Raw genomic sequence first — 23,087 nt, 5'->3', positions numbered from 1 at the left:
AATTATTATTATTGTCGTTACTTGATAACATTTGAAAAGAAAGTAGGCTGTTTTTGCTGACTGCTTAGAACACTCCGTTTTCCTCTCCTGTATGTCTCAGACGCTGCTGCAATTCAGAGACATATCTTCAAATGCCCAGCTGAGATTAGGCAGCTGAAATCCAGCAAAGGTCAGGGATAAATCCAGAAGCTTTTGGAGCTAGGTTTAACACAATGACACGGGAAAAGAGTAAATACTAATTCCTGATTATTTTTGGCCAGTGAAGAAAGAGATTATGTGCTAAGAGACATAGACATGTGAACTTCGAGAAGAGTCAATATGTAATCATTTCGTTATCGTTTCATTTTGCATTGTATTAATTAGCTTTGTTATCATTTGTCTCTTATCCAGTAGGAACCTTGTATTTTATTAATATCATCCTATCTTGAACATAGGACTGAAAAGAAGCTTGTGAAATAAAATGAGTAGTCCCCAAATCTCATTTCAACCGTTCACCTTTGACCTGTGATACAATACTGATTAAACAGTGAAATGCTCCAAATGCAGGCAACCAGAGGAAGACAGGAATAAATGGGGTATTGGAAATGATCACCCCAATCAGCCTTGGAAAACTGAATGTCTGCCGTGTATATCTGGTTTCTCTCAAAAGAAAAGATCACAACAACGCAGCCTGGAGACCAGGAATTTGGCATTTTAGTTTAAAAACTTTCATGTTTTCTTGATAATCGTGTATTTGTAACATTCGTATTTTCTTTTAAACACTTATTCAGTTAGCATTTAAGAAATTATTGCCTGCACAATGAAAAAGAAGCTGGTCTTTTTTAAAAAAACAATTTAAATGTTTATTAATTTTGTCTCCATAATAAGGGATCCATGGCTATAGTAGTTGCCACTTTAAGTGACCACAGAAAAACAAAATATATAATTATTTTACATGATCATTACAATTTTATAAAGTTAGCTACAGCATACACATGTTTTGCTATGAACTATATTCCTTTGGCCATATGTGAGCTGTCAATACTACAAGGTGTTTGAACATGTACCCTTATTAGCAAGAAAGTAAGCTAATATTGCCTAAAAATATTTTACATTTTTTGTTTGTTAACAATATTTTTGTCTGTTTCTATACTTTACAGTTTTTAATAGTAAGAAATGTGTTTTATACAAGGGTGCCTTTTCCTATCTTGATCTCACTTATGTCAATAAATTATGTTTGTTTCTTATTAACCTTTATCAGTATATTAAAATTTTGAACCAAATTATTTTAGAAAAGCTACTAATAAACAGTTCATGTATGTAATCTGTGTGCAGTTTTATAATTTGACAAGATGATAAGAGACCATAATTCTGACATTGAGAAGTGTATTAAGGATATAAATGAGGAAGAAAAACCAAAACTCAGTACGTGATAATAAAAACAAGCCAAATTTTAAACAGAAATAAAAATATATTAACAAACTGTGAAAATATTAGTCTTAATACTTTTTTTTTAATATTTTGCTTAAAATCCAAAGTTTGAAATGTCTTTTGTGATGACAGGCAACTGAAACAGTGCTTGGGAAGAAATTAACAAAGAAGTCTGTGAGGGATCTGTAAATAGAATCTATGTGGCTTGTGAATTAATTATTGTCCTTTCTTTTTGGCTAGATTGTTGGGTTTTGGTTTTACTATAACATCAATTAGATGCTGACAGAAAACAACATTGTTAGCTTATTTTCAACATGTGGCCCTGGGTTACTAAAAGAAAAAAATATAGAAACTGTTATATTTTAAGAACTTAGTTAAAGCTCTGGGGCCCAGTTTGTTCCTGAAGTCACTCTGAGAACACTGCCCTGTGTTTTGCTGGAACAGAATCAGGACCTTTTGCATTGATGTGACGGAGCAATGACGAACGTCAGGCTAAGAATGGGAATCTGTCCCCATGGGCTTCCACCCACCCCCACCTTATTTCCTCTCTCCTCTGTTTGTTCTTGTACTTTCACACACATATCATCCCAAGTTAACTTCAGGCATTTCGCTAGGGAGATGAAAGAATTAGGCTCGAAGTAAGAGGTTCTTACCGTCTCAAAAAAACAGTTTGGCCTATGACAGAAGAGCACCACGTCAAGAACTTTTTTCTATTAGTTGCTTATAAAAATAATATAAAAATTAGTAACAAGCTTTACAGGCAGCTGTTAAATCGCCTAATTTGTATGATCTTAAAAACTAGCACTTTAACTACAGCACAGGTGAGAGAGGGGGCTGCCCTGTCCTCTGCCATGTGAACAGTGCTCCAGGCAACTCACATTCTGTCCGTTATGGGGTTACTGTCAGCATCCCTCCGTTGTAAAGGTAGGAACCCTGGGGCCTGCCCCTAGTTCAATCGTCTACATGTTGTGTATTGTAGCAAAGTATTTACAGATGAGAATACTACACAAGTAGCATTTAAAACTATAATAGTGATTGTAAGAGTGTTTTTATAATCCTGAAAAAAATTACTGTAGGTAGTATTTTCTTTGTGGAATACTTAAACAAGGGATTTCAAAGTCGTCTTTTGAGACAGTATTCCAAACTTTCTCTTTTTGTTTGTAACATTTGGTCTTATCCAAATATAAAAAGTTAAATGAGTTCAAATAGTTCTCTCTCTTTTTGATATTCCCTTCTGATCATTTAAATCAGGGGTCCCCAAATTTTTTACACAGGGGGCCAGTTCACTGTCCCTCAGACCATTGGAGGGCCGGACTATAAAAAAAACTATGAACAAATCCCTATGCACACTGCACATATCTTATTTTAAAGTAAAAAAACAAAACGGGAACAAATATAACATTTAAAATAAAGAACAAGTAAATTTAAATCAACAAACTGACCAGTATTTCAATGGGAACTATGCTCCTCTCACTGACCACCAATGAAAGAGGTGCCCCTTCTGGAAGTGCGGTGGGGGCCAGAAAAATGGCCTCAGGGGGCCGCATGTGGCCCGCCGGCCGGACTCGTAGTTTGGGGACCCCTGATTTAAATGTTTCTAATGTCAAAACAAACAAACAAACAAACAAAAAATACCAGCTGCTTATGTATTTTGTATCTAATAATGGCCCACCCAATGGTGTGACACTAATAAACAAGTTTTCCTAATAGGATTTTTAAAAATTTAAGTGATCTAAACTTCTTTTAAAAATTCCATTTTACGTGACATGTTTTTCCTTTATATCAGATTCATATTAATTTAAAAATAAACCTCTTTAATACAAATTCTGAGTGAGTGTTAATTTAAATGTAAGTAATATATGACTATGCTGGAAGTTACTAAGAGCTACATTGAAGTGCTGACTGTAAAATATTAAGTGCTTTCACAATGAAGCTTTCTTAATTGTCACTGCTTTTCTTCTCATTCTGTAAACAGTTTATAAAATGTCATATGTAACTATGAGTGTTAAGAAAATAATCACTCTTAAATTTTTTCACTGTTTTGTGCAAACACACAGTTTGTTTTGTTTTGGCAAATGCCTCATTGTTTTAATGACTTCTGTCCAAAATTAGGAAAATAAAATCAGGCGAATATTTCTTCTTTCAAGATGAGCTGTATTTATTACTGGACCGGAAGTTGTCATATCCGTGATCATTAGCTTTGAACTTTAAGCATGACTGCTTTTCCTCCAAAGACTGTTTTTCTTCAAATGACTGGCACCAGCAGCATAAGCATGACTGTACAAAACAAAGTCACTCATTATACATTTACATCAGTCATATTGTCACGAATCCTCTTACTCTCTAGGGTTCTGACTTGCTTGCATGACTAGGAATTCTTGGGCCACTTTCTTACCATGATCTCTTATTTTTTTTCCTTTAGAAACATATAATTATATAAGTAGCATATGATAATTATTTTTAAACTAGAAGATACAGAGAAGAAAAAGATGTATAATTAAAATTTATCACCTTTTAATTAAAATTAAAAGAGAAAGCCATTCTTAATTCTTGATATTTAATTGTGACTGCTTGAGAAATACTCTTACTGTTTGTTAAGTATGTAAAACTGGACTTTTCCCTTTTCCCTATGCAAGGAGATATATCTCCGCACACAAATGCACATGACTGTACAGGAACATGTGTGTAGAAGGGTGTGTATAATTAATTTTAATAAAATTGTATTATGTGTACTACTTTATAGCCTGCTTTCTCTCACTTGACAGTGTCAAAGACATCTTTCCACATCAGTGAGTTTAATATTACATCGCCAGTTTTTCAGCCACATGCCATTCTCATGTGCCTATTCAATACTGTTACACGGTAAGGTTATCAAGTGTATAAGTGTCTCAGTTTTATTTATCTATTTTTTTCTTGGACTTTTAAAAATTCAAAACTTTGTTCATTCTGTTTGTTTTCTAAGGATTTATTGTGTATAAGGAAATAGGAGGCCTCTGTTTTCTGTTTTGTAAACTGAGGAAGTTGATCTTGAAAAGTGTTCTCTTCTGGCTTTAGAATCAATGAGTTTACAGACTGCCTTAGAGTTTACAAGGAAGTTGAGTTCTTGGCTTTCCAGTAATGAACTACCAGGGACAAACGGATCATTCCAACATAAGGGAAGGAAATATGTTTTTCATGTTAAATTGGTGAAGGAATCAGTGATGGACGGATGAATGTTACAATGCAAGCAGCAAATGAGGGCTGAATCGGTATATTCTATATCAAGTAGCACATCTCTGCTAAGGTGGGAAGGAAGAGAGAGAACCTGAACTAAGTTTCTTTCTTTGATGTGCTGTTCTAACGTTCATGTGAAGAAGAGACCCACGTAGTTATAATCCAAATTGTGCTGCATAGGCCAAAATCTACCCAAAACAGGATCAGCACCTTTATTTAATTCATATGTAGCTCTTATCGTGTGATGTCTGTCATACATCAATGCATGTAATTTTTATTAATTTGCTAAGCAATGCTATGAGTATAACGGATTGGCTGAGGCAGTAAGAAGGGGTCGACTAGGATTTAAAGGCAGAAATACAGTTTGAGAACAAAAACTATATTTTAAAATATCATCCATGGTGTATTGCAAGGGAAAACTATAAATTTACTAGAATTCTCAAGATAGAAATATTAGCTAGATTATTAAAAAACCTTTTTACTTTATGAATGCTCTTACCTTAAAGCAGTTTTTGAATCTCTTGCTCACCAAATACAGAGCTATTGGATTAATGCAGGAATTCAGGGAGGCCATGTTGATGCCAATGTAGTCCAACACCAACAAAAAGCTGCAAAAAATAACCCAAAACATGTGCGTGAAAAATATGCTGCTCTGAGCATGTATTCTTTACATACTTTTGTGTTTTTATGAAGGAAAAATTACACATTTATAATGGTTTTGACTTTGTTATTGGTCTTTGCTAATAATGATTCCTGTCTCTCTCTCTCTGTCTCTGTCTCTCTCTTTCTCATTCTCCATCTGGCATCTTACAGACCTTCCTCCACACCATGCCCAATTCTCTCCTTTAAAAACAACTTTTACTTAGAAGTTCTGTGGCTGGCTGAAGAACATTTTACAATGTGCAAAGGAGAATCAGACCTGATATTTTCAAGCATGCCGCTAACTTATTGGACAACTCTGGCTCTAAGTTCCCTTTATTCCTCCCTTTAAAATAGTAGGGAAGGTAAAAAAAAAAAAAAAAAAAAAAAGGAAATCTTAATTGTTCCCTAAGGATAGAACCAAAGGAATATGCTTCTTCCTATGAAAAAGATCATTGGAAAACTTCTGCATGGCATCTATTTATAAAAGTATATATCTAGTTTACTTTTCTTACCTCAGAAGTTCACATCTATTGGGATCATTCTGATCATAAACAGTGAGCTTCAAAATCCTGCTGACGTGAAGGGGAAGCCAACACAAGGCAAAGACAAGGACCAGGCAAAATACTGTCTTGGCCACTTCGCGTCTCTGAAATAAAACCATAGTCAGACCCTGAAATGATGGCTCATAGGATCACAGTATTCTCCTTACCCAGACAAAATATTTAATATTATTGGCAAAAAATCAGCGGCATTTATAAAAATTCAGGACACTGAACTTTAAATAGAACAGTTGATGTGAATTAAGACTAAAATGACTAGAGAGTCATCTTTAAAAACTAATGGTTCTTTCTAGATTGTTTAGATTATATAGAATATGTCTAGATAGATCATATAAAAATTACCAGAGTAAGAAAAAGGAGCTATGCTCTGGTATAAAATAATTTTAATTTATCATCAAAATACTTTTGTTATTCATCATCACAATACTTTTGTTATTCATAATCATAGTTGTAATCGTGGGTTAGAAATATTTCTACTTTCTTACCTGCTTTAAGTGATCATTCAGAGCAATTTGCATGCCACTCTTCTTTCTCAACATTTCACAGGTCATCAGGGTATAAAAAAATGCGGTGATGGCCAATGGCAAGCAGAAATAGAAACTAAATAGCCACCAATCTTTAACTGTCTTGTAAAACTATAAGGAAGAGAGAATTTTTTGATTAATAGTCTTCTGTAAGAAACTCTTATGTGACAAATGTTAAATTTAAAAAAAAATCCATCACAGAATAATTATTTTTTAAAGTAGACCCATTTTATAAACATTATACAGAATCTTTCAGGTCACATCTATTGAACAAATAATTACATTCTTATAGTAATTAAATAAAACAGACATTTTCTAAAAGGTATTTCAATTCTCAAGAGCAATGTGCTATAAATATACCTTATAATTTATTCAGTTAGAAAAAATTTAAAATATTTGTAATTCAGATATTTTTCTCTTCACATAAACTAGTTATCCCTATCTTATTTTTTATATGAAATACCACATCAGAGTATGTAAAGACATAGTAGTGTTTAGGGAATATTTTCACTTTTTAATATGTTTATTTCATAGAAAAAACAGATACAAAAAGGTCTATGTTAATCACTTAGCTCAGTAATATATAATTCTAACCAATCAGTTAAAAAATCAAAGGGGCTTAAGACATATGGCTTTTCTCTTATTCCTTTTTTGTCTTTTCTTTTTACTTGCTGCTGCAGACATATCTGCGTGTGAGCAGATCTTATGTAATCTATGCAGTACTTTTTCCCTATAAGAAACAAGAAAACAGCAGTTTTATTCTCAATTTCACATTAATGTTTGTCTTTATTCTTTTGATTACCATAATATATAATTCATAAAGTTTCATATAGTTTTCTTATATGTGAAATGGAAAATAATCCTTGGTGACCCTTAGACGAGCCCCCTTTGCATTAACTCCTCTTCACCCATTCTGTTGCAAAGAGGTTTTCACTCTTAGAACCTATCTTCTGAGGACCAGCACTGCCATTCTGTTTCTATCGCCTAATTAAACATTCTCGAATAAATGGCCGAGAGGAAAGCTTCTTTGCAATGGCATCTTTCCCTTTAGAGAGAAGACAGGCTTGCCATTAAGAACCCATCCATACCAGAGTGCCATCTACTTCATCAGTCACTGAGCTATCTACTCCCTCTGAGGACTACTGTCCTATGCAGAAAACACAGTAGTTGTCAGTCCTTGTTTGGGTTTGAGTAGAAAAGCTATAAATTCAGATAGATTCTCTCATCTGAACCTGGTTATCTGTATTTTTGTATTTTTTTCTGAAGCTGGAAACGGGGAGGCAGTCAGACAGACTCCCGCATGCGCCCGACCGGGATCCACCCAGCACGCCCACCAGGGGGCGACGCTCTGCCCCTCTAGGGCGTCGCTCTGTCGCGACTAGAGCCACTCTAGTGCCTGGGGCAGAGGCCAAGGAGCCATCCCCAGTGCCCGGGCCATCTTTGCTCCAGAGGAGCCTCGGCTGCGGGAGGGGAAGAGAGAGACAGAGAGGAAGGAGAGGAGGAGAGGTGGAGAAGCAGATGGGCACCACTCCTGTGTGCCCTGGCTGGGAATCGAAGCCGGGACTTCGGCACGCCAGGCCGACGCTCTACCACTGAGCCAACCGGCCAGGGCCTGAACCTGGTTATCTGTATCCCTGAGCGCCAGGGGATTCTTGGAGAAGTAGGGACCCAGTTTCTTGCAGCATGGGTCATTAGTCACTGTTTACCCTGCAGTTCTGAAACCTACACTCTTAATTTATGCCAAAGATAGTCATGAATTAATAGCATCCAAGAAGGGGAAATCAGGGGAAGATAGCTAAATATTTATTAGGCAAGAAGAGAGAGGGGAGAACAAAAGTAGACTTTACCTGCATGAAGGGTGTTTTCTGAATGGGATGAAGCAAGCAGATTCGCAGATAGCTCCCTTTGTAGTCAGTGGTAATCATATCAAAACCCACGGCTTCAGGGATAGCCAAAACCACAGAGACCACCCAAATTAAAACAATTTCTACTGCTGTCCATTTTGGAACTCCAATTCCTTTAATTCGACTCCAAGATGCAACGGCTCGATATCTGAAGAGAAAACAGAATTGTCAAGCTGACAGAGCCTGGTTTTATTGAATTACATAGTTTATTTTCTAAGTAACATAGCAATCACTAGCAGAGTGTTCAGGATATACCTGACCTAAATATATGCTCTTACCTGTCAATACTTAGAGCACACAGACTCAGCACAGTAATGCCCACGGAGGCCTTCTGGATGAAAGGCACCAGCTTACACATCTCAACTCCAAAGGGCCAGTCCTTTGCCAGTAGCTGCATTGAGAAGACATGAAGCTCTATTAGGGAGATTTTTCATGAGGCACCCTCTGAACTGCATTACTTAGTAGAAAGTAATTAACATGCAGTGTAAGATAACAAGTTTCAGTTCTTGTTTTTTTCCTCACGGACTACTCCTTTGAAAAGCACCAGTGTTTGATATATGAATAGGAGAGTGTGTTTGGAATAATGAAAATGCACCAGTTTGTGAGTTTGTCATGCATCTATAGTAACTTAGGGTCAGGATCTCCACTGTGGGCCCAACTGGGGCCAGTTGCTTAAGCTTCCTTACAAAATTGAAGCTGAAGTACTGAGAATGTCTCTTACACGGTTATGGAGTTTCCAATGCTCAGGTCATGGCCAAATCAAAATACAGCTAAATTAAAAATAGGTGAAGCCCTGACCAGGTAGCTCAGTTGGTTAGAGCAGTGGTTCCCAACCTTTTTTGGGCCACGGACCAGTTTAATGTCAGAAAATATTTTCACGGACCGGCCTTTAGGGTGGGACGGATAATGTATCATGTAACTGAGACAAGCATCAAGAGTGAGTCTTAGACGGATGTAACAGAGGAAATCTGGTCATTTTTTAAAAATAAAACATTGTTCAGACTTAAATATAAATAAAACAGAAATAATGTAAGTTATTTATTCTTTCTCTGTGGACTGGTACCAAATGGCTCATGGACCGATACCGGTCTGTGGCCCGGTTGGGGACCGCTGGGTTAGAATATTGTCCCAGCATGCTGAGCTTGTGCGTTCTATCTTGTCAGAGCACATATAAGAATCAACCAATGACAGCAAGAGTAAGTAGAACAACAAATCAATGTCTCTCTCTCTCTCTCTTTCTCCATCTCCCCTCCTCTCTCCTTAAAAACCAATTAAAGAAATAAATAATAAGTATCCTTAGCTAGAAAGAATACAGTGCTCCTAGAATAAAGAGAACTTATTCTTTACCCCAGTCAACTCACTTGACTGCACAGTAACCCAGCTCAAGTAGCATGCTGCTCCTTGAATGAACTAGCTAGGCATTCTCCAGCCTTCAGGCTTTACTCTAGAGTAGGAGTAGTCAACCTTTTTATACCTACGGCCCACTTTGGTATCTCTGTTAGTAGTAAAATTTACTAACTGCCCACTGGTTCCACAGTAATGGTGATTTATAAAGTAGGGAAGTAACTTTACTTTATAAAATTTATAAAGCAGAGTTACAGCAAGTTAAAGTGTATAATAATAATTACTTACCAAGTACTTTATGTCGGATTTTTGCTAAGTTTGGCAGAATAAATCTTTATAAAACAACTTACTATAATTAAGTCTATCTTTTTATTTATGCTTTGGTTGCTCCGCTACTGCCCACCATGAAAGCTGGAACGCCCACTAGTGGGTGGTAGGGACCAGGTTGACCACCACTGCTCTAGATCTTCCTTTATCCTGAAAGGCTCTTTCCCCACAGATTCACTAGGTCAACTCCCTTGCCTCCTTCTGGTCTTGCTCAAATCTCATCTTTTCAACATGACCACACTATTAAGAATAGTAATCAGTCAGGCCTCCTGATCTCACTTACGCTACTCCACTTTCTTTTTTATCTATAGTACTTATCAACTCCTATTGCTTAGAACATTTACTTGTTTGTTTTGTATAATTTTTGCTGTCTGGCACTTCTAGAGTATTTGACAGAATGTGGATTCTGCAATTGCCTGATATAGTTTCTGATACATAACAGATGCTTAATATATATTTAAATCCTAGTATGGATAGGCATTGGTTACACAGTGAGCAAAAAGATGTAGTTCTTGCTATTATTGATATATATATATTTCTTTTAATCTGACTTCAGACCATGTAACCATTTATTGTTTTTTTTTTTTTTTTTAATTTTTCCAAAGCTGGAAACGCGGTGGCAGTCAGACAGACTCCCGCATGCGCCCGACTGGGATCCACCCAGCATGCCCACCAGGGGGCAATGCTTTGCCCCTCTGGGGCGTCGCTCTGTTGCGTCCAGAGCCACTCTAGCGCCTGAGGCAGAGGCCACAGAGCCATCCCCAGCGCCAGGGCCATCCTTGCTCTAATGGAGCCTCGGTTGCGGGAGGGGAAGAGAGAGACGGAGAGGAAGGAGAGGGGGAGGGGTGGAGAAGCAGATAGGCGCTTCTCCTGTGTGCCCTGGCTGGGAATCGAACCCGGGACTCCTGCACACCAGGCCGACGCTCTACCACTGAGCCAACCGGCCAGGGCCACCATTTATTGTTTAACTCAGTTTCTTTAATAGGATAACTGGGTGTGCCTCACATTGGTAAATGAATCACTTTAGGGAAACATCTGGATCACATGTTTATGAGGTTTTGAAAATAAAAAGAATATTTGAAATTTATGTTTTTTTTAATGTTTTTTTTAAATGACCTTCCAAAAGTGAAAACTATTTTGAAACACAATTAAGTCTTTTTATTTCATGAGTGAAGGTTCTTTGTGGAATTTGTCAAGCTGGGTGATTTTCCTATAGAGAAATGACACCAAAGGCTGAAATGTATGTCTCATTATGAATATAAGTTGGAAATCCAACATGGGACCAATTTTATTTATAAGTTATATATGAAAAATTACACTAATATGTAAGGCAAATATTGGCAAACGTATCATAAATATGCTTATTCTAAGGTCCTGAAAACTTACAGGGCCAGGCAGGTAATAGAGAGGAGTTAGGGGAGCCAATTATAAGGAGGTCATTGGAAGAAGATAATGGGGGAGGGGGGTCTGGGGAAAATTATATCTAAAAGGAGCTGCTGCTAGTAAATGTGATGTAATTTTTGCCAAAAAACTCCATGTACAAAAACCTCAATTTTTAGCCAAAAATGGGAATTTTTATATGAAATTCCCCAATTTATGAAACTTGTCAACTAAATAATATTAAAAAAACAAACAAAAAAAAAACACATCATGCCTGACCAGGCGGTGGTGCAGTGGATAGAATGTCGGACTGGGATGCAGAGGACCCAGGTTCAAGACCCCGAGGTCACCAGCTTGAGCTCGGGTTCATCTGGTTTGAGCAAAGCTCACCAGCTTGAACCCAAGGTCGCTGGCTTGAGCAAGGGGTTACTCGGTCTGCTGAAGGCCCGCGATCAAGGCACATATGAGAAAGCAATCACTGAACAACTAAGGTGTCTCAACGAAAAACTGATGATTGATGCTTCTCATCTCTCTCAGTTCCTGTCTGTCCCTATCGCTCTCTCTGACTCTCTCTCTCTGTCTCTGTAAAACAAACAAACAAAAAAAGCACATCACCCTCATATCCATACATTGTGTTAACAAAATATATCTGTAGGTTAGACTAGCCTCTATCATGTGATATTTGGATTAATTGACTCAAAACTCTGGTTGTTCATTCATTCACTCAATAAATATTTATTGAGTATCCACTATGTGTCAGACACCATTCTGAGGATAGGGTGCATATTATGTCAGTGAACAAGGCAAACTACTTGCTCTCATGGAGATTGTAATCTAGTGAAGAAGGCAGATAAAACATGTAAATATTTACTGTGGTGTCACACAGAAGGTGTCATTACATTAAGGGAGTAAGGCAGGGGTAAAATGGGTTCACAAAACCACACAGGTTTCAAATGTACAACCCAGGAAAACGTCCTCTGTACACTGCATAGTACGCCCATTCCCCAAACCAAAGTCTTTCTGTCCCCATTTCTCCCCCTTTGCCCACCCTCCCTTCTGACAGCTTTCAATCTGTTACATGTATCTATGCTTCTGTTTCTATTTTGTTTGCAGTTTATTTTGTTTATTAGATTCCACATATAAGTGATGTCGATAGTATTTGTCTTTCTCTGACTGGCTTATTTCAGTTAGCATAATGCTCTCCAAGTCTATGCATGCTGCTGCAAAAGGGAATATTTCCTTTATTTTAATGGCCAAGTAGTATTGCATTGTGTAAATGTACCACAGCTCTTTTATCCACTCATCTACCAATGGACACTTGGACTGTTTCCAGATCTTGGCTATTGTAAGTAATGCTGCAGTGAACATGGAGGTGCATATATTCTTTAGAATTAGTGTTTCAAATTTCTTAGGATATATTCCCAGAAGTGGGATTGCTGGGTCAAAAGGCAGTTTCATTTTTAATTTTTTGAGGAAACTCCATATTGTTTTTCACAGTGGCTGCACTAGTCTGTATTCCCACCAACAGTGCACAAGGGTTTCCTTTTCTCCATAGTCTCACTAGCACTTGTTTGTTGATTTATTGATGATAGCCATTATGACAAGTGTCAGGTGATACTTCATTGTGGTTTTAATTTGCATCTCTTTGATGATTGACATTGAGCATTTTTTCATATGTCTAGTGGCCATCCATTTGTATGTCCTCTTAGAGAAATGTCTATTCAGACTCTTTGCCTATTATTTAGTTGGGTTGTTTGTCTTCCTGGTGTTGAGTTGTATAAGTTCTTTGTATATTTTAGAAACAAGCAGACAAACAAACAAGTAAATAAATAAATGCCCTGGCCAGTTGGCTCAGTCATAGAGCACTGGCCTAGCATGTAGATTTTCCGGGTTTGATTCCACGTCAGGACACACAGGAGAAATAGCCATTTGCTTCTCCACCCATCTGCCTTTCACTTCTCTTTCTCTCTTCCCCTCCTGCAGCCATGGCTTGATTGGAGCAGGTTGGCCCCAGGCACTGAGGATGGCTCCATGGCCTCCACCTCAGACACTAAGAAAGGCTTGGTTGCTGAGCAATGGAGCAATACCCCAGATGGCAGAGCATTGCTCCCTCATGGGCTTTGGGATCCCAGACAGGGTGCATGCAGAAATTTGTCTCACTGCCTCCCTTCCTCTCACTGAATAAAAAGAAAAACAAAACAAGTTAATGTCTTATCAGATGTATCATTGGAAAATATATTCTCCCATTCAGTGTATTCCATTTTCACTTTGCTGATGGTTTCTTTTGCTCTGCAAAAACTTTTTAGTTTGATGTAGGCTGGTTTGTTCATTTTTTTCCTTTATTTCCCTTTCCCAAGGAGATATATCAGCAAAAATATTGTTACAAAAGATGACTGATATTTTACCGCCTACGTTTTCCTCCATGCTTTTTATGGTTTTGTGATATTCATATTTCTATGAAATATGCCTTTGATATATTCTTTTTTTTTTTTGACAGAGACAGAGAGAGAGTCAGAGAGAAGGATAGATGGGGACAAACAGACAGGAAGGGAGAGAGATGAGAATCATCAATTTTTCTTTGTGGCATTTTAGTTGTTCATTGATTGCTTTCTCATATGTGCCTTGACCATGGGGCTACAGACCGAGTAACCCCTTGCTCAAGCCAGTGACCTTGAGTTCAAGCTGGTGAGCTTTGCTCAAACCAGATGAACCCGCGCTCAAGCTGGTGACCTCAGGGTCCTCCACATCCCAGTCCGATGCTCTATCCACTGTGCCACCGCCTGGTCAGGCTGCTTTTGATATCTTGATAGAAATTGCATTGAATCTATAGATTGCTTTGGGGAATATGAGCATTTTAGTGATGTTAATTCTTATCTACAACCATTGTATATGCTTCCACTTATTTGTATCTTCCTCAATTTCTTTAGTATTCTATAATTTTCTGAGTACAGGTATTTTGCCTGCTGGGTTAAATATATTTTTAGTTACCTTATTTTTTTGTTGCAATAGTAAATGAGATTATTTCCTTAATTTCTCTTCCTGATAGTTCATTACTAGTATATAAAAATGTCACCACTTTCTGAATATTAATTTTTAATCCTGCTACTTTGCCAGATTTATTTATTAGATCTAGTAGTTATCTGGTAGAGTCATTAGGATTTTTTATGTATAGTATCATGTTATATTTGAATAATGACAGTTTTATTCCCTGCTTTCCTATTTGTATGCCTTTTATTTCTTCCTTTTGTTTTATTGCTGTGGCTAGAGTTTCAGTACTATGTTGAATATGAGTGATGAAAGTGAATATATTTTTCTCATTTCTGAAACACTTTTAGTTTTTGCCCATAGAGTATGATGTTGGCTATGGGTTTGTCATATATGGCCTTTATCATGTTGAAGTATCATTCGTCTAGTCCCACTTTGTAGAGAGTTTTTATTATAAATGGTGCTTTTTCTGCATCTATTGATATGATCATGTGATTTTTATCCTTTATTTTGTTTATGTGATGTATCATACTTATTGATTTGTGGATATTGTACCAACCTTGCATCCTCAGAATAAATCCCACTTGGTCATGGTGTATAATCTTTTTAATGTATTGCTGAATCTGGATTGCTAATATTTTGTTGAGCATTTTAGCATCTATGTTCATCAGGGATATTGACATATAATTTTTTTTCTTTATAGTGTCTTTATGTGATTTTGGAATTAGGATAATGCTGGCCTCATAAAAAGAGCTTGGAAGTCTTGTCTCCATTTGAATTATTTTAGAATAACTTGAGAAAGATAGGTGTTAGTTCTCCTTTGAATATTTGGAAAAATTCACCTGTGAAGCGATCCAGTCTAGGACTTTTGTTTGCTGGGAGGTTTTTATTTATTTATTTGTATTTTTTTGAAGTGAGAAGCAGGGAGGCAGAGAGAAAAACTCCTGCATGCGCCTGACCGGCATCCACCTGGCATGCCCGCTAAAGGGTGATGCTCTGCCCATCTAAGCCATTCCTCCTTTGTAACCAGAGCCATTCTAGCTCCTGAGGTGGAGGCTGTGGAGCCATCCTTAGTGTGTAAGCCAACTTTGCTCCAATGGAGCCTTGGCTGCAGAAAGGGAAGAGAGAGAGAGAAAGGAGAGGGGGAAGGGTGGAGAAGCAGATGGGCACTTCTCCTGTGTGCCCTGACCAGGAATTGAATCCAGGACTTAAACACACCGAGTTGATGCTCTACCACTGAGCCAACTGGCCAGAGATTATTTATGTTTTAAAAAAGATGACTCTGGCTACTCAATGTAGAATTTACTGTGGGGTCAAGAAAGGAAGAATTAATGAGTGCTCATGGTGAGCTGGACCCCATGGTGTCCTGGGGCCTAGGGCAATGAGTTAGAGACTGGATATATTATGAAGGTAGAGCCAGCCAGACTTGTTGGTGGGTTGGATGTCAGAAGTGAGAATTCAGCAAACTCAAAAAGGTTTATTATGTGAAAAGTGAAGCATCAGAATACCACAGGTCTGAACCAGGTACACCTCAGGATGCTTTGAAAGAACTACCAATTGCCCTTGGATACATAAGAAAAATAGGTTCTAATTATTTACAAGGACTCTGCCAGTCCCAGTTTGGTATAAATTATCCAGACAATATTCTAATTATCCTTAGCTATATCAGGAAAGAAAAAAAAAGCAAAACTAACATTATATGGCACTTACAATGGCATTATTCTAAGCACTTTACATATATTATGGAATTTCCACAACTATGAGGTAGTATAAATACTATCTTCATTTTATAGATAAAAAAATGGAGGCACTTAGAAGTTAATTAACCCGCTGTATTGATTTGAAATATGTCTACAAATTGTTTGAAACTCCTCCCTTTAAAATGTGAAGTCTCATTTCCTTCCCTTTGAATGTGGGTTGATTTGCTTTAATGGGTAGAATGTGGTGAAAGTTTTGGAGTGTGACGCCTGAGTACATAAAAAGCATTATGGATTCCTCCTTGCTCTCTCTTGGACCACTCATTCTGGGGGAGGCCTGCTGCCATGCCAGGACACTCATACACTTCAACAGAGAGGCCAGCACAGCAGGGGAGCAAGACTTTCTGAAAACAGCTAGCATTGATTTGCCTGGTGTGTGAGTGAAAAAGACCCTACAGCCCCCAAGACAAACCTTCAGATAACTTTGAACCCTGCCAATGTCTTGACTGCACCTCCATGAGAGACCCCGAGCCAGTGGCTCCTGAATTCCTGAACCACAGACACAGTGAGTGGTAATAAATGTTTATTGTTTAAGCCACTAAATTTTGGGATAATTTGCTATTTATCATTTGATAACTAATATATTTGTCCTTGGTCACTCACTTAGGTAATAGATTTACATTTGAACCCACATGGTCTGATTCTAGAATCTGTAGTGTTTTAAAGAAGCTGATCTTAGAAAATAGAATATTTAGAATTAAAATTAATATTAGTATTTTTGAACACAAGGTATGGGTCAAACAATAGTAAAATATGTAGATGCAGAATAAAATTTTCTTCTAACAACCTAGCTATTTTATCCATATAATGTCCAAAAATTTGGGTAGTTTCAAGTATTTTACTGTCTCAAACTATTTTTAAATATGCAAATATTAGTATCATGGAAGTACAGCCATCAGATGGCTCAAGATGAACGAGTGCCCCGGCCACTGAAGGGAAAGAAGTCTGGCCAATGAAAATGGGCTCTGCACTGAGTCCAGGCCCTGCTTCATGGTTACTATTGTTTTTGGCTCAGCGTAGAAATTGGATTATTGTTTCTTCATATCACTGGGAGGCCTGCGGCTCAACCTCTGACCCAAGTTATCAGAGAGGACGGAGAAAAAAACTGAAAATTATAATAATTTTCTTCAAGTGCAACACAAAGGTAGTCAGAAAGGTAATCATAAAGGTAATCATAACTGACAGATTACAATTTTCTTATCTCCCCTTATGTAAAGCCAGTAGCCAGGGCCACCATCACAGCCGCCTGGCCCATGCAGGTTCGCACTGGATTCCAACAGTTGGTAAAGAAACAAGGGAGCGAAAAAACTGGTGGGCCATCATCTTTAATCCTAGCTTGCACCCGGCAGGAAAGTAAAAACACACACTGGGCTCCAAAACCCACTCATTCAGTGCTCACGAAGCTACTGACTTATCCAAGTTTCCTAGAATCAAAGGTTTCTAGCTCACCAGACTTATTCACCCTTGTTCCCCATCTACTTCCTTCTTCCCGCACAAACTCAGCACAAACTGGCTTCTCCTTCAGCACTCCGCCATCTTGGCTGCTTCTCCTAGACTCCCCCACGTGGCCTCTCTCTGCTCTCCTCTCTAATGCTAATAAAAAAGGGTGTGAAAGGCTTAGTCTTAAAACTAAGCCTTAGGCTATAAGGATCCTGCCAGCTTATAGCCTGTCCCCCAACATCCAATACAAACTATAAGCGAGCAAACATATATATCATTTTTAAAAACTTATTTGGCCAACAATTTACAAAAGGAAAGTAAGTACAAATTAGGGAATAGTAACTTTTATCAGCTTTCAGGATTTCAGGCTTTCAAGTCAGACCTGAGTGCCGCTGGTTCTTAGTACCACAAAAAATGGGAGATGGAGTGGCTACGGTCAATTCTATTGTTTAGTAATGAGAAGGATGACTTCGACAATCACTACCTCTTTCTGATCAGAAGGCTTTGTGCAGACACTGAGAAAAGTATGATAGCCTCTGACAGAAAACATACCTACTACTGATGTCCTTCTCTTTCTTAGTGGCCTCTAGCAGGAACATCTTTGAGAATTTAGTACTTGGAGCTTATTTGAAATGCAAAGACAACAACCTTTTGTTTAATGGTAAACAGAGTCTTGGGTGAGGAGAAACCTATGAAGTTAAAAAAAATCACTGTCAACTAAGGTGGCTTCTTTAAAATTTGGTTTAAAAATGTTCTCATAAATTTTTATAATTCCTGGAAATTAATTATTTCACTATTCAGTGACAAAAATAATGACATCCAGCACATAGAATTTGAAGTCCAACAATATAGCTTTTCTCTTTGTGGAAGAAATTTATTTACTTTAGTACAGTACAGGAGAAAACAACTAAAACTTTAAATCTAGTGATGACATTTTCATTCTTTATATTTATTTATTTACTTTACCTCATTAAATTAGATATCTTACAGGAAAGGTCTGAATTCTGAAGATAAATCAAGTATGTAATCAAACAAGTCTCTCTGACCGAAAAAAGATTAGAGTTTGATATTGTTTCTAGGTCTCTGACACATAAATTTTTAGGTCTTGTTTAAAATTAAGTTTGAGGCTCTGGCTAGTTGGCTCAATGGATAGAACATCAGCTTGGCATGTAGATGTCTTAGTTTAATCCCTGATCAAGGCACACATGCGAAGTGACCATTTGCTTCTCTTTCCCTCCCTCTCCCCCTTCTCTCCTTCTTCCCCTCTTGCATCCAGTGGCTCAGCTGATTCAAGCATCAGCCTCAAATGAGAATTGCTGGGTAAATCCTGGTTGGGGCATGTTGGGAAGATAAAATATATTATGTTCACTTTGTTAAAGATGGTGCTGCCCACATGGAAGCCCATTGCCCAGGTGATTGCTTGGGATGGGCATGATTATATTAATGTGTGTTGGGGGTGGGCTTTGGGCAGGCAGGATCCTTGTAGCCTGGGGCTTGGTTTTAGGACTAAGCCTTTCCCACCCTTTTTGATGTGGGGTAATGCACTCTCATGAGGAATCCCATTATGCCTCAGATAAATGACTTTGTATCAGAGACTTCCTTGTTTGTATATTGGATTAAAGGTTTTGGTTTCTTCACTATAAAGTGGGGCAGAATGGGAGCTTGCTCTCTCTCGGTTTGGTTCCTGAGATTAGCATTAGAGAGGAGAGCAGAGAAAGGCCACATGGCGAAGGCCAGGAGAAGCAGCCAAGATGGCGGAGTGCTGAAGGAGAAGCCAGTTTGTGCAGAGTTTGTGCAGAGAGAAGGAAGGAGTTGGGGAACGGGGGTGAATAATTCTGGTGAGCTAGAAACCTTTGATTCTAGGAGAACTCGGATAAGTTAGTAGCTTTGTGAGCACTGAATGAGTGGGTTTTGGATCCCAGTGTGTGTTTTACTTTCCCGCCGGGTGCGAGCTAGAATTAAAGGTAATGGCCCACCAGTTCTTGGCTCCATTGTTTCATTACCATCTGTCCGAATCCAGTGCGAACCTGCACGGGCCAGGCGGCTGTGATGGTGGCCCTGGCTACTGGCTTTATAGGGCATATTAGAAGTCTATCTTCCCTTCTCTCACTTAAAAAAAATAAAAATAAAAATAAATAAATAAAATTAAGCTTGAGTCTGGCCTGTGGTGGCACAGTGGATTGAGGATTGGTTGCCATTTTGAAACCCTGGGCTTGCTCAATCAAAGCACATGCAATAAGTAATCAATGAACTAAAAGTGAAGCAACTATGAGTTGATATGTTCCACCCACCCCCACTCCCCCTTCAAATCAATAAATAAAATCTTTAAAAACTAATAAAATAAAATTAAGCTTGAATATTTATTGCCTATCATTTAGGAAAAGTGAATCAGTTAGAAAGTACTCGCATAACTGATGCTGGTTTTCACATCATGATGGCTCATCCAAGGGTGAGCTTTTGTTACTTTGAGTCCTATAAGCAATGTGTTATCCATTTGACAAATGATAGCCTATGATTGTGCTGACTCTTTCCCCCTAGGCTTATACTGTTTCCCTAGCACATTTCTTTTGTGTGAATAAACACAAATAAATAAATAATCACTAGATTAAAAAAAGACATGATCATAAGGATTATATGGTTTCAAATCAAGAATGGCCATCATTTCATAATTTTATGTTGGAATAGCTGCTTAAGAAAGGAAAAATAGACAACAGAATCCAAATATATTATTTTTATATTACATTGTAAAATTATTTTTAGATTATAATAATTCTTTTAAAAATGTCTAAGTGGTTAAATAGCATAAACAGCAAATTAATGTTTTTCTTTAAAGGGTATTAAGTGAGTCTCTCCAAGTGGGGGATTTACATTTTTAATATCTCATTTTAATTAAAAATTACATTCTTGAGAAATTAAATGGAAAAAAACCCTGCAATACATACCACTCTTAGTTATCAAAGGATTCAAGCTCCATAAAAGTCTGGAAATTCCAAAGTTAACCATCTTATACTAACAAATGTTCATTTGCCTCATTAACCACATATATCATTTCTTTTTTTTTTTACTTTCTGTTAATTGAATTTATTGGGGGTAACATCAGTGGTGGGATTCAAATAATTTAACAACTGGTTCTCTGTCCTTATGACCATTTTAAGTATAAAAATATGATAAACCAGTTGTATGGCCAGTTGTTGCCACCATTGTGGCCATGTACATGCAGATTCTCATTGAATTCAGACAGTCCGTAAAGAAACAGTGGAGCCAAAAAATGGTGGGCCATCCTTTGTTAAAGTCTTGCACCGGTTGACGAGCAAACACACAGGGAAAACACTTCCCTCTTCATTTATTCAGAGCTCACAAAGCCCTGACACATCGGTTCCACAACTAGGAGAATCTTCTCCAGTTCCTCCTAGAATCAAAGGCCTCACAGGTCTTAGTGGAGCGTGCAAGAGCCTCTCACCTCTGGTTCCCCATCTGCCAACATGGCTTCTTCCTCAGCACCCTACATTCTCTCTGTTCTCTCTGCAAAAATATAGCTTCTCTCTTTTTCCCTGCCATCTTGGCTTCTTTCTCTCTTTTTCCTTCTCTCCTTTCGAAACTTTTCTGGCATGAAAACCTCTCCATTAAACATTAACAAGACAGTGACCCTTCCCAAGCAGAAAGGTATTTTGCAATTTTACAGATCATATACCTGGCTGCCCAGCACCATTTTTAACAATAAAAGTGAGCAAACTCAAAAAACATAAATTTTACAAACTTATTTGCCCAACAAAAAGGTAGTTTATTACACTATTTCATGCACTTAATACTTAAATAAGAACAATAAAAGGATTAAATAAAACTAGATTATGTTATGAGAGTTTTAAAATATTAATAAAAAATATTAAATAATACCTGACAAAAAAAACAATAAAACTGTTATTTAAGATATTTCCATATTGCTTCTTGATTGGCGTCCTCACTTGCAATTTTTTTTTACCTATGGGTGAAATAACATTACTATGGGCATTTAGAATATGCTGTTGTGAAGATGAATGTTAAAAAAGAGTAAGGAATGTAAATATGTGATTTCTACATTCGGCAACTGCCCAGGTGCCCACCTTAGAGAGAACCCCAATTACAAGTACCATTTTAACAACTGGTTCGCTGAACTCAATAAAAAATTAGGTATCAGTTCTGCCAAATAGGTGCGAATCAACTGAATTCCGCCACTGGGTGACATTGGTTATTAACAAAATTATACAGATTTCAAGTGACCAATTCTGCAACACATCTCTGCACACTGCATTGTGTGTTCACCCCCACGTCAAATCTCCATCCATCACCATTTATCTCCCCATATCCATATCCTCCTCTACCACCCCCTCCCTGCAGTCAACACACTGTTGTCCATGTTCATGAGTTTTCTCTTTGAATCCTTTTTTGTTCAATCCTTCTGCCCCTTTACCTAGACCCCCTCCCAGAGAGCTGTCAGCCTGCTCTCTATCTATAAGTCTGTCTCTATTTTACTGTTTTTTTTTTAATTAAGAGTAAACACTGGGTTTTAACTGCTTATTTGTTTCATAATATTCTACTACATTTTTAATGCTTAGCACAGTGCCTGGCATACAGTAGTCACTCATTTAAATGTTTGTTAAATGGTAGTGAAAAAATGAATAAATAGATGAACAAATTAATTTGATTTGAAAACAAAAATCTTATAAAACTTTTGTTATGAGCATTTCAGTTGTCAAATTTGAAACAAGTTCCTTAGAAAATTGAGATAGCTTTGCATTTATTTTTTTGTCTTGCCTACTCCATATCTTTTCCGATTCAAGATGATCGGGTCTTCTCAACACATAGAACCAGAGCCTTGAAGTGTGAAGGCTGGCTGTTCTATTGTTGGACTTCTGCCTTCCAAGGAGGTTGGAAAAGGTCAAAAGCAAAAATTCTTCTTCCACACTCTTGTTCCTACTCAAACCTGTCACAGAAATGGCTGATATAAAACAGAACCTTCTGTTTCTCACTATCTAATGGGATTTTATGAGGAGCTTTAGTTGTAAATTTGGGGGTGATGTGCAGTGAGCATAGAAACCCTAACAGAGATGATCATTTAAGAGGCTGGGGGAGCACTGTATTAACAAAGTCAAACAAGGATTATTTTGCCAGATTGCTATTTGTTCCATGTCATGATGAACTGTGAATGTTTCTTTCGAATGACTGGCATTACGTTTTCACAGTAAGAGTCAGAAGGAAATAATGGTTGTGTTTCACAATTTTGGAAAAGGCTGTATTCTTCTGTTTTTAAATCTCTGTTTCCTGAAGCAGATAAGAGCTTTTTCTGCATTTGAACTATCAGTTTGATAACATAGTACACTCTCATTCAAGGATTTCCTTGTCAGATCTCGCTTTCTTTTTGTAGTTATGACTAAGGAGAGAATTTAAGGAAAGCTGCTGGTCAAGTGCATAGAAAATATTTTCTTGACATACATTTCACCCGTGCCCTAGGGGACAAATATCAATTACAGGTTCCATTCTGCATCCATTAAAATGCACTTAATCACTTATGAATTAGACCATGTGAGTCAGAAATATGTGGGTCAGAAATAATGTCGGTTTATC

General features: G+C 37.6%; 1 protein-coding gene across 3 annotated transcripts in view; it reads right to left on the bottom strand.

Annotated features, from left to right (window-relative positions):
• Positions 1–831: 831 nt before the first annotated feature.
• Positions 832–23,087, bottom strand: part of EDNRB (endothelin receptor type B) — a 31,310-nt gene continuing 9,054 nt past the window's right edge. For all 3 annotated transcript variants that reach the window (XM_066235222.1, XM_066235220.1, XM_066235221.1), the window contains 6 exons: positions 8,532–8,644; positions 8,197–8,401; positions 6,311–6,460; positions 5,778–5,911; positions 5,123–5,231; positions 832–3,687 (listed from right to left, as the gene is read on the bottom strand). In XM_066235222.1, the coding sequence (XP_066091319.1) occupies positions 3,553–3,687; positions 5,123–5,231; positions 5,778–5,911; positions 6,311–6,460; positions 8,197–8,401; positions 8,532–8,644 (846 nt within the window). In that variant the 3' untranslated portion in view covers positions 832–3,552. The remainder of the gene's footprint in view (positions 3,688–5,122; positions 5,232–5,777; positions 5,912–6,310; positions 6,461–8,196; positions 8,402–8,531; positions 8,645–23,087) is intronic.

Source organism: Saccopteryx bilineata, chromosome 6 (assembly GCF_036850765.1).
Source record: "Saccopteryx bilineata isolate mSacBil1 chromosome 6, mSacBil1_pri_phased_curated, whole genome shotgun sequence".
In the NCBI taxonomy this organism is placed as follows: domain Eukaryota; kingdom Metazoa; phylum Chordata; class Mammalia; order Chiroptera; family Emballonuridae; genus Saccopteryx; species Saccopteryx bilineata.
Note: the sequence above shows the minus strand (reverse complement) of the source record. Positions and strands in the feature narration are given on the sequence as shown.